Source organism: Egretta garzetta, unplaced genomic scaffold (assembly GCF_000687185.1).
Source record: "Egretta garzetta isolate BGI_Z169 unplaced genomic scaffold, ASM68718v1 scaffold860, whole genome shotgun sequence".
NCBI classification, from domain to species: domain Eukaryota; kingdom Metazoa; phylum Chordata; class Aves; order Pelecaniformes; family Ardeidae; genus Egretta; species Egretta garzetta.
Window position 1 is genome coordinate 895 of NW_009258286.1, and position 14,909 is coordinate 15,803.

General features: G+C 51.1%; 2 protein-coding genes across 2 annotated transcripts in view; both read right to left on the minus strand.

Annotated features, from left to right (window-relative positions):
• Positions 1-9,793: 9,793 nt before the first annotated feature.
• On the minus strand, positions 9,794-12,613 carry LOC104124878 (olfactory receptor 14A16). The gene is made up of 3 exons (XM_009637260.2): positions 12,578-12,613; positions 11,704-11,755; positions 9,794-10,740 (listed from the first exon to the last, which is right to left on the minus strand). The coding sequence occupies exons 1-3, from the start codon at positions 12,611-12,613 to the stop codon at positions 9,794-9,796; spliced, it is 1,035 nt and encodes a 344-aa protein (XP_009635555.2).
• A 590-nt stretch (positions 12,614-13,203) lies between these two features.
• Positions 13,204-14,909, minus strand: part of LOC104124888 (olfactory receptor 14J1-like) — a gene marked incomplete at its 5' end in the record, with an annotated part of 6,212 nt that continues 4,506 nt past the window's right edge. The window contains one exon of the mRNA XM_035892701.1: positions 13,204-13,248. Within this exon, the coding sequence (XP_035748594.1) occupies positions 13,204-13,248 (45 nt within the window). The remainder of the gene's footprint in view (positions 13,249-14,909) is intronic.

Genomic DNA, 14,909 nt, shown 5'->3' on the forward strand with positions numbered 1-14,909 from the left:
GTCAGCCTCACCTCTGTGCCTGGGAAGATCATGGAACAGATCCTCCTAGAAGCCATGCTAAGGCACATGGAGGCCAGGGAGGTAATTCGAGGTAGCCAGCATGGCTTCACCAAGGGCAAGTCCTGCCTGACAAACCTAGTGGCTTTCTATGATGGTGTGACAATAACAGTGGACAAGGGAAAAGCAACAGGCATAACCTACCTGGACTTCTGCAAAGCCTTTGACACAGTCCCCCCCAGCATCCTTCTCTCTAAATTGGAGTGCTATGGATTTGATGGGTGGACTGTTCAGTGGATAAGGAATTGGTTAGATGCTCGCATCCAGAGGGTAGTGGTCAGCAACTTGATGTCCAGATGGAGACCGGTGATGAGTGGTGTCCCTCAGGGGTCCATACTGGGACCAGTGCTGGTTAATATTTTCATCAATGACTTAGCGAGATCGAGTGCACCCTGAGCCAGTTTGCAGATGACACCAAGCTGAGTCGTGCAGTTGATACGCCAGAAGGATGGGATGTCATCCAAAGAGAACCTGGACAAGCTGGAGAGGTGGGCCTGTGTGAACCTCATGAGGTTCAACAAGGCCAAGGGCAAGGACCTGCACCTGGGTCAGGGTAACCCCCGGTTATCAATACAGGCTGGGGGAAGAAAGGATGGAGAGCAGCCCTGCCAAAAGGGACTTGGGGGTGCTGGTGGATGAAAAGCTGGACATGAGCCGGCCATGGGCACTGGCAGCCCAGAAGCTAACCGTATTCTGGGCTGCATCGGGAGAAGCATGGCCAGCAGGTCGAGGGAGGGAATTCTGCCCCTCTACTCTGCTCTGGTGAGACCTCCCCTGGAGCCCGGCATCCAGCTCTGGAGCCCTCAGCACAAGAAGGACGTGGACCTGTTGGAGTGGGTCCAGAGGAGGGCTACTAAAATGATCCGAGGCCTGGAGCCCCTCTGCTATGAGGCCAGGCTGAGGGAGTTGGGCTTGTTCGGCCTGGAGAAGAGAAGGCTGCGGGCAGAGCTGATTGTTGCCTTTCAGTGCTTAAAGGGGGCATATAGGAAAGATGGAGAAAGTCTTTTTAGTTAGGACAGCTGTCAAAGGACAAGAGGTGATCATTTTAAACTAAACGAGGGTAGGTTTAGACTGGATCTAAGGAAGAAATTCTTTACAACGAGGGTGGTGAAACCCTGGCAGTGGTTGCCCGGAGAGGTGGTGGGGGCCCCATCCCTGGGAACATTCAAGACCAGGTTGGATGGGGCTCTGAGTAACCTGATCTAGTTAGCGATGTCCCTGCTCCCTGCAGGGGGGTTGGACTAGATGACCTCTAGGGGTCTCTTCCAACCCAAAACATTCTATGATTCAATGTTTCTATGAAATCTTCCTCCCCAGGAAAATGTCCCCTTCCCCAGGGGCAGTTCCTACAGTAAAGCTATAACAAATTTGTAATAATGTTGAAGAGCTTATCAAGATATTGATCATGAATCCCGGCAGCCCAAAGCAACAAAAAGCAATGGCTGATGATTTAGAAAGTAGTCAAGGGGACAAACTACTTGAATACTTGGGGAAACCCTGCTGGATGCACTGCCTTCTCCTGGTGTGATAACATTGCATTTTGGGTTGGGAAAGATGGGCAAACCAACAACTTCATGGGTTTCTTTGATTGATTGATTTATTAAAAAGAGCCAGTCAAGGCTGGCTGAGGGCCTTTCCTATCTTCCCATTGCATGTCCTTTCCTTCCTTTGTCAAATGGAACTGATGACCGTGCACCATCTCATCTCCAAAGCCTCTCTGGCCTTACTCACATCAGCCAGTGCAGCCATGAGTCCCTGCACCTTGGGAGCGGGACAGCCTCGAGGACCGCTCTGGCCCTCCTCTTGGTGTCTCTGGCGAGGGCAGGAGGTTTACAAAAGTGCTGCCGAGGGAAAGGGCAGCTTTACCATTCCCTGGGAGGGAGGTGACACTGCTCTTCAGCACAGCCTTGAATCATCTCATCTCCCCCCGGGACTGCCAGGACCCATGGCATCTGCAAGGCCCTTTCCATTGTGCCATAAGGGGCTGGGGACATGTGGATGGGGTAGGATACAGAGGTTGGCAGGGGACGTGGGGATGTGCTGGGACACAGAGATTGGCTGGGGACAGGGAGATGGGGGTCAGAACCAGCACAGCAGCAGGCAGGCTGGGCATCTCCCTCCCTGCAGACATGTGCTGGTCCTGGACATGCGCACCCATGGGACACACATGCACACACACACACCCCGCAGCACACACAGACACCCAGCCATGGGACATGACATCAGAGGACATGGAAATGTGTCCTGGTTTCAGCTGGGACAGTGTTAATTTTGTTCCTAGTAGCTGGTATAGTGTTATGTTTTGATTTTAGTACTAGAAGAATGTTGATAACACACTGGTGTTTTAGCTGTGGCTTGGTTGTGCTAAGACTGGCCAAGGACTTCTCAGCTCTCAGCTCTGCCAGGTGCACAAGAAGCTGTGAGAGGACACAGCCAGGACAGCTGACCCCAACTGACCCAAGGGCTATTCCAGACCATATGACCTCATGCTCAGTATATAAGCTTGGGGAAGAAGAAGGAAGGGGGGGACGTTTGGAGTGATGGTGTTTGTCTTCCCAAGTAACTGTTACACGTGATGGAGCCCTGCTTTCCTGGAGATGGCTGAGCACCCACCTGCCCATGGGAAGTGCTGAATGAATTCCTTGCTTTGCTTTGCTTGTGTGCACGGCTTTTGCTTTCCCTATTAACTGTTGTTATCTCAACCCACGAGCTTTCTCACTTTTGCTCCTCTTTTTCCCTCCCCCATCCTATTGTGGGGGGAGTGAGCAAGCGGCTGCGTGGTGCTGAGTTTCCAGTCGGGTTAAACCACGACATGCTGATAGCCCAGAATATCTGGGAAGGCTGGAATTAGGTCTCCCCAAAGCCTTCTTGTTCTCCAGGATTTGCACCTTTGCAGCACGGGCAGACAATGACATCCTGGGCTGCATTAGGAAGAGCACTGCCCAAAGGCTTGAGGGAGGTGATTCTTCCTCTCTACTCAGCCCGGCTACAACCTCTCTTGCTGACTTCCCTCAGTGTTTTCTGCCCTACCACCTCACTCTCACTGCAGCCAAAGCTGCCCTCCACATCTTCCATATCTTCCACCAGTCCTGCCTTGACTGCTTGTGAAAAACAAGTCTAGGAGAGCCTCCCACCATGTCAGCTCCGGGACGACCTTCCACATTCTCTCCAAACAATGCTTTCTAGCAGAGGCCCATGGTCTTCAAAGTCCCCAGTGATTACCAGGGCCTAAAACTGTGTCTCTTTCTCCAAATGCCTTAGAGGACACTTCATCCTCTTCCCAAGCTTCCTCAGGCAGCGCAGGGACCCTCACCAGAGGACCATTGCCCATCAAGGAGTTAGTGAGCCATGTCATAGTAAATCTGAGTAGATCCAGACCTCTGCTGTACTCTTCACGTACAGCTTGGCCTTCAGGCTGTGTCATGCTGAGCATATTCCTTGATTAAAGGATAAAACTGATTGCCATGAGAAGTCTGCAGGCATCTCCCAGCTGGTATCAGTGATGAGGCCAGCTGCATGTCCTTCCCTATATCAAAAGCTGCCACAACCCATTCCCATGTGAACAGCCTCTTGTGGGGGCAGTAAAAAAGATGACTTGATTTTTTTCTTCCTTCCAAGGAAACACTGAAAGCAATCACAGGAGAAAAATGGGATAACCCTTCTACAGATGTGATCTATAACTTGCTGCACCAGCTGACTAGACAGAGGTAACCTCACCGTGATCTTCCAAGCCATGTGCCTGCTGCTGGCCTTTCAGCTGCTCAGATCAACACAACCAAACCACGTGCCTGCTGCTGTCCCATCAGGTACTCAGGCAGAAAGGACACGACAGCCATATCCAAGCCTTCTTCCTGGGTGGGCCTACCAGGTACTTAGGGAAAGGGATTCCCACAATCAACTTGCCAGCCACATGCCTTCTGCTGGTCTGTCAGAGACCCTGGCAGATGGGAGCCTAAAAGCACATATCCCAGCCCTGAGACAAGAGCTGACCTATCAGCTACTGCAGAATGAAGTGACCTCATAGTCCTTTCCCTGCTATATTCCCACTGGTGGCCCATCAACTCCAGAGACAGAAGTGACATCGCTGCCGCCTTCACAGATTGGTGGCTCCTGCTGGCCCATGAAGTCCTGAGGCACAACTGACTTGACTGTAGCGTTCCCACCCATCTCCTCCTTGTGGCCTACGAGCTGATCAGATGCATGTAACCCCACTTTATTCCTCCAATGCCATGTGAATCTTCCAGATCGTCATGATCCCCCTGCTGCCCCAAGGGGCCAAACAGCTTAAGTTAGGGTTAAGGAAGGGTTGAAGGTGAGGGGATTTGAGCATGCGAAAGAAGGGCTTTGGGGGTCAGGTGTTCAAGTTAAGGTTGAGGGATTAGAGCTCGCCTTTCATGGTTAGCAATTAGGCAAAGGGTTACAGGGCAGGTTTGGTGTTCTGCCGAGGCTGTCTGGTTACTCTTCAGGGTATGGGCTACCATTGTGCATTAGGGTTTTCTGGAGGGCTGGGGTTAGGACTGGGCTTAAGGCCAATGTTTTAATGCTAGAGGTAAGGGCAAGGGATTAGGGTGATCTATAGGGTAAGAGTACAAGTAAGGGGTTATGTGATTGGACTTTTCTTTAGAGGTAAATTTGGAGATGAGGGATTAGAGAGGTGGACTCCTTTAGGGGTGAGGTCTTGCATTTAGGGGTAGGCCTAGGACTTACGGTTCCTAGTTAGAAACAGACCTAACAGGAATGTTTTCACAGACAGTGTCACAGTGGTATCAAAATTACCTGACCGGATCTTACCTCTTCACAATCTGCCATCTCTGTTGGCCAAGCCCCTATTCCCTCTCGTGTATCTCTCATCTCCCTTGTCCCAGCTACCCCTGATTTCCCCAAACATTTCATCTTGTTGGGGGCTGTATTGTAATGGCTTTCCATACCTCCAAGTACCTCTCTGCCCACTGCTAGCCAATCAGAAGTGACCTCACAGCCAGCATCCAAGGGGACACAATGTGCTGCGGTGCTCGAGAGGTCCCTGCTCAGCCACCCCAGCAGTGCTGGAGGCAGCTGATGGCCTCCACCCACCCTGAGACACCTCTGCCTGAACACCAGCTCCTGCTCCAGAAGGGCTCCCAGGTCTCCTGGGACACATTTCCACATGGGTGCTTCAGCTGCCCCAGGGCATCCTGGAGGCAGTGACAACCTCTGTGTGGATAACTGAAGCAAGACCCAAATATAGATTGTTAGACAAAATTGAAACCTTTGCAGAAAAGAACTCTTTCCAATAGCTGAAAAACTCTTCCTTTGCAGCACTGCTAAATTTTCATGAATTTTCATGAACTTTTTTCATAGCTTTTTATTAACAGCACTAAGGGTATGTACAGGCTAGATGATTATTTTCTCTATTCTGTGAAGAGCTTATTGCAGCCATTTATTAAAATAAATGGTCTTACTGGTGATTCAAATGAGGAAAAGTTGCTCAGAGGAACTCCTGTGTTTATAGTGGCACATTTTCTCTCTTTACTTCTGCCTCTGTGTCTTTTCTCCTTCCTCTGCCTATCCTATCTTCAGTGAACTCTCCAAGGGAAAGATTCATTGAACGAGAGAAGAACTCATGTTCAGAGGAGACCTGAACATTGCCTTGTCTGACTCTCCTGCTGGAGGCAGGGTGATCTAGATGAGGTATCTCTAGATGAGCAGATGAACTATCCTTCAGCTTGCCCTCATCTACAAAGGAGCTGAGGGTGAGCTCCATCCCATCATACAGGGACATAATCAAGATGTTCCACGGCGTTGGCCGAAGTGCAGGTCACAGAGGAGTGCAAAAAGATAGGGGCTGTCAGGAGGACACTGATGTCATCTGGGCCTGTTCATCCAGCATAACTCCCACTCACGTCAGTGTGTGCTTTTTCAGTCCAGATATCACCGCTCTGGCTATAAGGAGACGATGGGAGACCATGTTTAAGGCCTTGCTAAAGTCCTGGTATGCAACATCACCCACTTTCCCCTCCCACATGGGTTCAGCAATCTTTCTCTTTTTCCTTCACGTGCCTGGAGATGGCTGCATGAGGACTTGTCCCATCACCTTCCCAGGGACTAAGGTGAAGCTGACAAGCCTATAATTCTCACAGACCTCCTTCTTGCCCGCATGAAGAAGGGTTTGAGATTTTCCTTTCCAAGGGCTTTGAGACTTCCTGGATCACTCTGGCTTTTCTGAGATGTTTGAAAGAGGTCTCATGTTGACTCTGGCCAGCTCCACCAGCACCTCTCTCCTCCTTCCCACACCAAAAGACTTCTCTATATCCCACACTGTCAGAAGAGTGTCTTGGGTGTAGCACACTGAGTGTCACACAGAGAAGGATGAGTGTGCTGTAGAAAACACTGACACTAGATAGACCTTCAGCCTGCCCACACTGAGTGGGAAAGCTGCTCCAGGATGGAATCTCTGATGCACACACGGGATACCAGCATGAACAGGAAGGGGAGGGCTGGCTCTACAAAGCAGGTTATGAAAGCAAATGGCACAAGTGTCAGTGTCACTGCAGGAGACCTCCAGTGAAATCACAGAAGAAGTTGTCCACTCCATTGTGGACACAGAATATTGTGGGACAAGAATGATGTGATTACTGTAGATGAGAAAAATCCCCCTAGCAGAGGTGTAGCTGCCTCCTGGAGACAGGCCTTCCATTTCCTGAGTCTCGCAAAGAGAAAAGTGGGTGGCATACAGCCCAGTACAGAGCGTAGGAAGGGGCCACCAGCAGGAAAAACTCCTTTACCTGCAAAAGGTGAAGAAAACAGTGCTAATAGTACTACAGCAGCTGGAGCATGGTGGTGGAGCTGTAGTGAGTGTTCAAGTGTCCCACCCCCAGCATAATGATGAGGGTGTTCCCAAACTCAGTCACAGGGCAGGTCATGAGATTTGTCTAAGAATGGGGGATGTTCCCCATTTGCAGTACAGGAAGCTCTATCAGTGGTGTCTGATTTTCCCGTTGTAATTTGTCCACAGAAGGCTTTAGGTCCTTCTTGTCCCCTCTCTCCTTGTAGGACACCTATGAGGAAGAACATTTGTTTCTTTGTTAGATGCTTAAAGACTTTGTGAAGGAAGGTCAGAAAGATGAAACTTGGTGGGGTGTGTGTCACTGAGTGCGATCACATTCCCTAGATCTGCTCTGTGCCTCTTGAAAGGTGAAAAATGCTGCCTCCTAGAGGTCAATGTCACTCGTGCTTGCAGAATCCCTTCGGACTGCTCAGGTGAGATGCTCTGCAGGCACCTTCTGTTCATAGTCTGTGATGAAAGGGGCAGGCCAGAAAGCCAAGGAAGCATGAGGTAGCATTTGCGATGAACCTGTCCAAAATGGGTTAGAGAAATCTCTCTGGAATGTTAGGGGCTGTTCCTGGTGTAACACACAGAAATGCCAGGGCTCTGTGAGGGGTCCACGCCTGAGCTGGCCTCATGCACTCCTCACCCACACAGGGCAATTCAGAGGCAGGAGTCCTTCCCTTGCACATGCAGAAGCAGTGCATTAGCAGCAAACACAGTGTCTCCCTGGCCTCCTTGTGCCACTGCCAGAGGCTGGGGGACACTTCAGCCCTGGGGTGTATTGCTCTGCTCTGCAATCATCTGAGATGCTCCAAGAATGGATGCAGGGACCTTAGTTGAAGGAAGCACATCCGAGTGCTGCATTCAGGTGTTTTCCCAGGGGACATGGCTCTCAATGTGAAGAAACCTCAAGATGCTGTTCCACAGGCCTCCATGGAATCCTGTGTTTGGTTTGGGCAGCAAGGTTTAGGAAGCAGGGGGGCAACAGCTTCTGGGAGAAGATGCCAGAAGCTTCCCCTATGCATGATAGAGCCAATGCCAGCTGCCTCCAAAATGGACCCACTGCTGGCCAAAGCTGAGTCAATCAGTGACAGTGGTAGCACCTCTGTGATAACGCATTTAAGAAGGGGGGGAAAAAAGAGCTGCACAACAGCATCTGGGAGAAAGGAGTGAGAATGTGTGGGAGAAACAACTCTGCAGACACCAAGGTCACTGAAGAAGGAGGGGGAGGACTTGCTCCATGTGCTGGAGCAGAGATTCCCCTGCAGCCTGTGGTGAAGAGCATGCTGAGGAAGGCTATCTCCCTACAGCCCATGGAGGCCCATGGTGGATGAAATATAATCCTGAAGACCATGAAGCAGGCTGGGGCACGTGGATGTGCCTGAAGAAGGCTGTGACCCTGTGGAGAACCCATGCTGGAGTAGGTTTTCTGGCAGGACCTGTGACCCCTTGGGGAGAGGAGCCCACGTTGGAGCAGTTTGTCAAGAACTGCAGCCCGTGGGAAGGACCCCCATTGGAGAAATTTGTGGAGGACTGTCTCCCACAGGTGGGACCTCACCCTGGAGCAGGAGAACGGTATGTGGAAAAAAGAGTGACAGAAACAATCTGTGATGAACTGACCACAGCCCCCATTTCCTGTCCATCTATGTCCCTTAAGGGGAGGAGGTAGACAATTCAGGAGGGATTTGTTTTTATTTCTCATTACCCTACTCTGGTTTGATTGGTAATAAATGAAAGGTGGATCTGTTTTGCCCGTGACAGTAATTGCTAAGTGATCTCCCTGTCCTTATCTCAATCCACAAGCCTTTCATTGTATTTTTCCTCCCCATACCTAGTTGAGGAGTGGGAGTGATAGAGTGGCTTGGTGGGCACCTGATGTCCAGCCAAGGTCAGCTCACCACACACCCCTAGAAATAGCTGATGGCATTTGTGATCTCTTGGGTTCATCTCACCACAAACACACCATGTGCATGCTTACATCCCGTTGGTACAACGCAGACAGAAGCTTCTGACCTCACCATTCAGTGTCCCTCCATGGAGGGTCAAAGAACCTCTCCAGGCTGCAGTAAGAGGCCAGTGATGAAAATGGTGGTTGTTATTGGTGGGTTGGGGACAAGTCCTCTGGGGCAGCTTCCCCCAGGCGCCCAGCAAACATGGGCACAGACCAGACCCTGCTCTGCTGGTCCTTCACCTCTCTCGCAGGAAGCCTGGCTGTAAAAGGACAGGGCCATGAGCCCCCACCATGCACACCCACAGACTTTAGCTGCTTACTGGTGTTTTCTCTCCCATGTATGTTCCTGGGCATGGTCTTAAGAAGACCATTAGAAAGCGACCTAAGCCATCAGGAACTGCCCCTAGAAGATCCCCTTTCATGTGTGCTGCTGTGATGGATGTCAGCTGTGTCACAGAAGTGTCCATTGCTTGTCCCCGCCTGCTGGCACAAACTGCCACACACCAGGACTATATCAAGCTGCCAGTGCTCTCAGGCCCTTACAGCAACGTGAGGGCTCAGAAGGAGAGCGTGGAGGTGGAAACTGAGCAGCTCAGAAAGGCCAAACACTGGTGCTACCTAGCAGTGCTGCTCTGCATGAACTATGTTTCCCTCCACCTCTGCACACAGGCACTGCACCTGCAGCTCCAGAGAAGGCATTGAATAAAGTATCTTAACAAAAAAACTCACTGCAGGGTCACTTTTTTTGTTGCAAAATGACATTGAGCATGGCTCATCATTACATAGTCTCTGGGTCACACAGGACAGGTAGAGACTGAATTAGGAATGGTATGAATAATGAAATTTCTTTGTGGACAACATTATTACAACTAAGAAAAGCTTAAACCAAACCCAAACCAACTACCAAAGACAGGCTGGTCCTATCGTGCTTTACACTGTAAGTACTATGCAGAAGAAGATGGGAAGCTTTTTGCTGCTTAAAACCACCCAGTTATCAGTTTTGACACTGCATCCTTGAGCTCCCTGTTCCTCACGCTGTAGATGAGGGGGTTCAATGCTGGAGGCACCACTGAGTACAGAAATGAAACCCCCATGTCCAGGGATGGGGAAGAGATGGATGGGGGCTTCAGGTAGGCAAAAGTGCCAGTGCTGATAAACAGGGAGACCACGGCCAGGTGAGGGAGGCACATGGAAAAGGCTTTGTGCTGTCCCGGCTGTGAGGGGATCCTCAGCACGGCCCTGAAGATCTGCACATAGGACACCACAATGAAAACAAAACACCCAAAGCCTAAACAGATGCTAACCACAAGAAGGCCATCTTCTCTGAGGTAGGCATCTGAGCAGGAGAGCTTGAGGATCTGGGGGATTTCACAGAAGAACTGGTCCAGGGCATTGCCTTGGCAGAGAGGTATGGAAAATGTATTGGCCGTGTGCAGCACAGCATAGAAGAACCCAGTGCCCCAGGCGGCTGCTGCCATGTGGACACAAGCTCTGCTGCCCAGGAGGGTCCTGTAGTGCAGGGGTTTGCAGATGGCAACATAGCGGTCGTAGGCCATGATGGTGAGAAGAGAAAACTCTGCTGAGATTAAGAAGGCAATCATAAAAACTTGAGCAGCACATCCTTGGTAAGAGATGGCCCTGGTATCCCAGAGGGAATTGGCCATAGATTTGGGGACAGTGGTAGAGATGGATCCCATGTCGAGGAGGGAGAGGTTGAGGAGGAAGAAGTACATGGGGGTGTAGAGGCGGTGGTTGCAGGCTATGACGGTGATGATGAGGCCGTTGCCCAGGAGGGCAGCCAGGTAGATGCCCAGGAAGAGCCAGAAGTGCAAGAGCTGCAGCTCCCGTGTGCCTGCGAATGCCATGAGGAGGAACTGGGTGATGGAGCTGCTGTTGGACGTTTGCTGCCTCTGTGCATGGGGACCTGTATAAGAAGAAAAACACAATGATAAGTGAGGGAAGATTTCTTACAGGAAAACCCCATGAAATTTCTCACAGCCACCCCCCTCCCTGAGTTGACTGGGGAATGTTTCAGCTGATTTCTTAACCCTACAAACTGAATGCCATGGTGCCTCACAGCTTGGGCACCTTCTTCCCATGAAGGCACCTCCAGGGCAGGACTCTCAGCGGTGGTGTCAGAACAGAAGCTGACCTGCACCCCCACCTCAACCCCAGAGAGCAAGAGCACCATGGAAAGCTAGGAAAACAGGGCAGAAAACTGCAGTGTTCCAAAAAAAATGCTTGAAGCCTTCTCTTTACCCTGCTTTGCTCTCCACCTGACAGAGAGTGACACTGTAGGGCAGTCGGTTTTGTCTGGTTTGTGATGGGTTAATTGTAGGACACAGGCACTTCTCCTAGACTGGAGGTGCAGCTGCAAAAGATGTGTCCCATGCCCTGCATCCCATGGCTTTGGTGGAATAGGCTTTGCTGGGTGGGAGAAGACACAGGGTATTTGCTCCATAGAAGGTGTCTGCACCTGAGAGGATGGCAGGCAGGTAGCAACTCCTGGTAGCAGCTCCTGCTCACTCCCTGCCCAAGTCTCAGTCTATTTCCAGGACCTGTCCCTACCAGGAGCTGTTTCTCTGTACCCATAACTCTTCCATGCTCACAGACCCCATCCCACCCACTGTGTGCTCACCTCTGCCCTGCAGACACCTTCTCGCAGCAGGGCACCACCCAGGGGCATCTCTGTATCTGCAGCAGCTAAGGAGCAGCTCAGACAAGTGCTAATGAGAACTGGGGTCTCCATGCATTTTCCACAAGGGCAAAAGAAATTCCCATCTCCCACTGCCCACCCAGTCAACCATGAAGAGAATGCTCAAAGCACGGACTCCTTCCCTTTCATTTAAATATTGCCTCAATGTTCTTCTACAAGAAGACCCTCTGCAAACGTTCTGTGATGAACAGGAGCTGTGAGCAGCCCTGATGCACGCAGCACCCTGCTGACAGCAGGAAGATCTTGACCTAACTGGTCAATGGTTGCTTCTTCATCCCACAGCTTCTCCCTGCAGCAGCATGGGCTGCAGGGACCCTGCTGGGAAGGACAGCCCTGGGCACCCCTGCCTGAACACAAGCTTTCACACCCTGCAGCCATCATGTCCTCTCCCTCTGATAGTGCAGCAGGGAGTCCCTGCTCTGCAGCACGTCCTTCTCCTCTGTGCCAGCCATGAGATGTGTCAGTTCCAGGAGATCCCTCCAGGATGTGCCCTGCAGCCAAAGCCTTACTGTGTTCAGGGCTGTGAAGATTTCTCCTCCAGTGAGCTCTATGCATTTTCCCACCCCAGACTGCCTTTAACCTCTCTCTGCCTCACTCCTCTCTCCTTGGTGCCTGTAGGCAGTGCCCTCAGCCCTGCTGCGCTTTGCAGAGGAGCTGCTCCTGGGCAGAGCTTTCTCTCAGCAGCGCTGCCCACTTGCCATTAGCTCCCTCCATCCCAGGAGCCCAGCCCAGCTCAGCAGCAGAGGACCAGCCCAAGGCATCACTTTCTCTGCACACACACCACCGTCCCTGGAGATGCCCCTGGGTCTCCAGGGCTGACAGCTCCTGAAAGGCAGCAAGGTCTCTCCTGGGGAACACAGTCTGGAGCAGTCTGAAGTCATCACTGACTGTGCCTCTCTAATCACTGGGCAGACTGATTCCTGCAGTGGGAATTGCTCTGCAGGAGATGTCAGAGTTCTCCTCTGGAAACCCCCATTCCTGTGCCATTGTCAGGCAGGCAATGCAGGCAGACACACGCAGGGCATTGAGTCAGTCAACCACTCACCACCCACAGAGCGATGCCCAGCAATGGCTTCCCCATGTTTCTATACCAAGCATGACATCATGTGTTATGGAACACGCCTTTGGACAGTTCGGCTCATCTCTGCTGTCTGGGCTCCTGCCCAGCTTCTTGTGCACGTGACAGAGCATGGGAAGCTGAAAAGCCCAAGACTAATATAAGCACCAGTAGAAAACCACTAAAACATCAGTGGGTTATCAATGTTCCTCTCATCCTAAACCCAAAACACAGCACTATGCCAGCTACGAAGAAGAAAATTAAATCTATCCCTGCCAAAACCAGGGCAAATCCTCAGGAAGTTTATCAAGCAGAATGGGCAAGTGCTGGGCTGCTTGGCAGGTACCCCTGAAAGATCCCAATTATTTCCATTGCTTCACCTTTTCTTTCATTTTCCCTCTTCTCCCACTCATAATTGCTTCCCCTGGACCATCCTGGTACCCTCCCATGCAAACAGCCCATCTCTCTTCACCTTTTCCTCTCTGGTGCCAGTTTGGCTTCCTTTGTAGCCTCCTTTGGTGCTTCTGAGCTTGTCACCAGGGCAATTCCTTCCTTTGTCAGCAATTCCATTAAACCACTACCTCCTGCTGTTATCTGTAGTGCCCCGCAATTCCTCATGCTCTTGTCTTGTCAGAGGCACCAGGGATCTGGTGGGTCACCTGTACACGCACATAAACAGCTGCCCACACAGAGCTTCACTCCAGAGGGGCCTTGAAAAACTCTTGGACATGGCAATAGAAACCTCTTCAAGTTTTACAAGGACAAGTTGCAGGTGATTTCTTAGGGGTAAGAATAACCCCAAATGTGAGGGCAGGCTGGGACCTGACCATCTCAGGAGCGTTCCTGAGGAGAAGGGCCTGGGCATGAAGAGGAATGCCATAGGAGCCAGTGGTCCCTACTCACCATGAATAAAGCCAGCTGCATAGAGGGCTGCGTTACTTGGAGCATGGCCACCCAGAGAAGGGAGCTCTCATCACCCTTGTATCAGCTCTGCTGTGGCCACCTCTGGACTTGTGTGTCTGGGTGTAGGGCTCCATGGTCTGGAAGAATGGGGAGGAACTGGAGAGGCTATAGAGGAGATCTTGCAAGATGGGCTTTGGGCCCTCTGTGGAGAGGCTGAGGGACCTGGGATTCTTTAGTCTGGTGAAGTGGAGACTCAGGGCATTCTAGTAGTAGCATGCAACTGCTTGAAGGGTGGTTTCAGAAATGCTGGAGCTTTTCTTGGCAGTAGGAACAGAAGGAAACCTCCACAAAGAGCAGCTTGGAAGGTTCATACTCGAGGTGAGGATGAAGATGTCTCACTCTAAGGGGAGCCTTGTGGTCCAAGAAGTCAACCAGTGGGAGTCTGCATCAGCCCAAGGTTTTGTGTTTCAAGGAGTGGCCAGAGACAGTAAAGAGACAACAGTGAAGGTAGGGAAGTGCCAGGGTGAGAGCTAGGTGGGAAAGCAAGAAGGATGTCAACAGCCTGAAGAGAAAGAGGTGCAGGCATGGGACAGTGTAGGACAGCCTGCAGCAGAGATGGCCAAGGCCTCTGGCAAGGCTGCAGGTTCCAACAAGGAGTGATTTCTTTGTCCCCTTGGCTATAGCAGTTGCCTCTGCCACAAAGGTCCGTGAGATGAACCTTTAATGTGAGGGCCTCAGGATCTTTCTTGCCAGCCTTTCTGCCTCCTCAAACAAATCCAAGGCTTTTCTCAGCATCACAGCCACCTGCTCAGGGCCTTTGCCTTCCTGCAAGCATGGCCTCCAATTATCTGCTCTAACGAGTCCCTGGGGAGGCTTTGTCAGTGATTGCCCTCAGTGGGGCCCATTAATACTTCAAGGAACTTTGGGTTTTTCTTCTGACTTGGACTTCTTGAGCTGCTTGTTCAGTCTTCTCTCAGTAGCTGAGGTTCATGTAATGAGCCCCAAATGCCCTAAGAAGCTCTTTATCTTTTTGTAATTTTCTTCAAGTCTTCAAGACTTGCATCACTCATTGGTGCTGTTTCATAGTGTCGTTAAGGAGAAAGACTTCAAACTGCACCTACTAAAAAATAGGGGTTTTGTTAAAGGGAAAAATATATAAATGACTACTGTAGAGGAGGGTTCATATGAGCATTTTCCAAGTCATTATGATCCAGAGTATCTCCTCAGGAGGTCTGGTCAGGTCAGAGAAGCAATTCCTTGAGGTCTGACACTGTATGGACAACCTTGCTCCACACCTCCTCCACCCCACCTTTGCTCTCATTGGCCCCCTGCCACTTGCATCCCTTGTCCTTACATCAGACTTCTCCACTGAACTCTGCAGCTGTGTGCCACAGCTCCTGTGCACCATCTCCCCCCT

What these genes read in the sequence shown, in the direction of transcription:
- LOC104124878 (XM_009637260.2), bottom strand. Translation starts at nt 12,613, where the DNA reads ATGGGGAAGCCATTGCTGGGCATCGCTCTGTGGGTG. An exon ending in TGGGCATCGCTCTGTGGGTG is followed by an intron (nt 11,756 to 12,577) that starts GTGAGTGGTTGA and finishes TGCTGTCAGCAG; the next exon opens with GGTGCTGCGTGCATCAGGGC. An exon ending in CTGTTCATCACAGAACGTTT is followed by an intron (nt 10,741 to 11,703) that starts GCAGAGGGTCTT and finishes CTTCTTATACAG; the next exon opens with GTCCCCATGCACAGAGGCAG.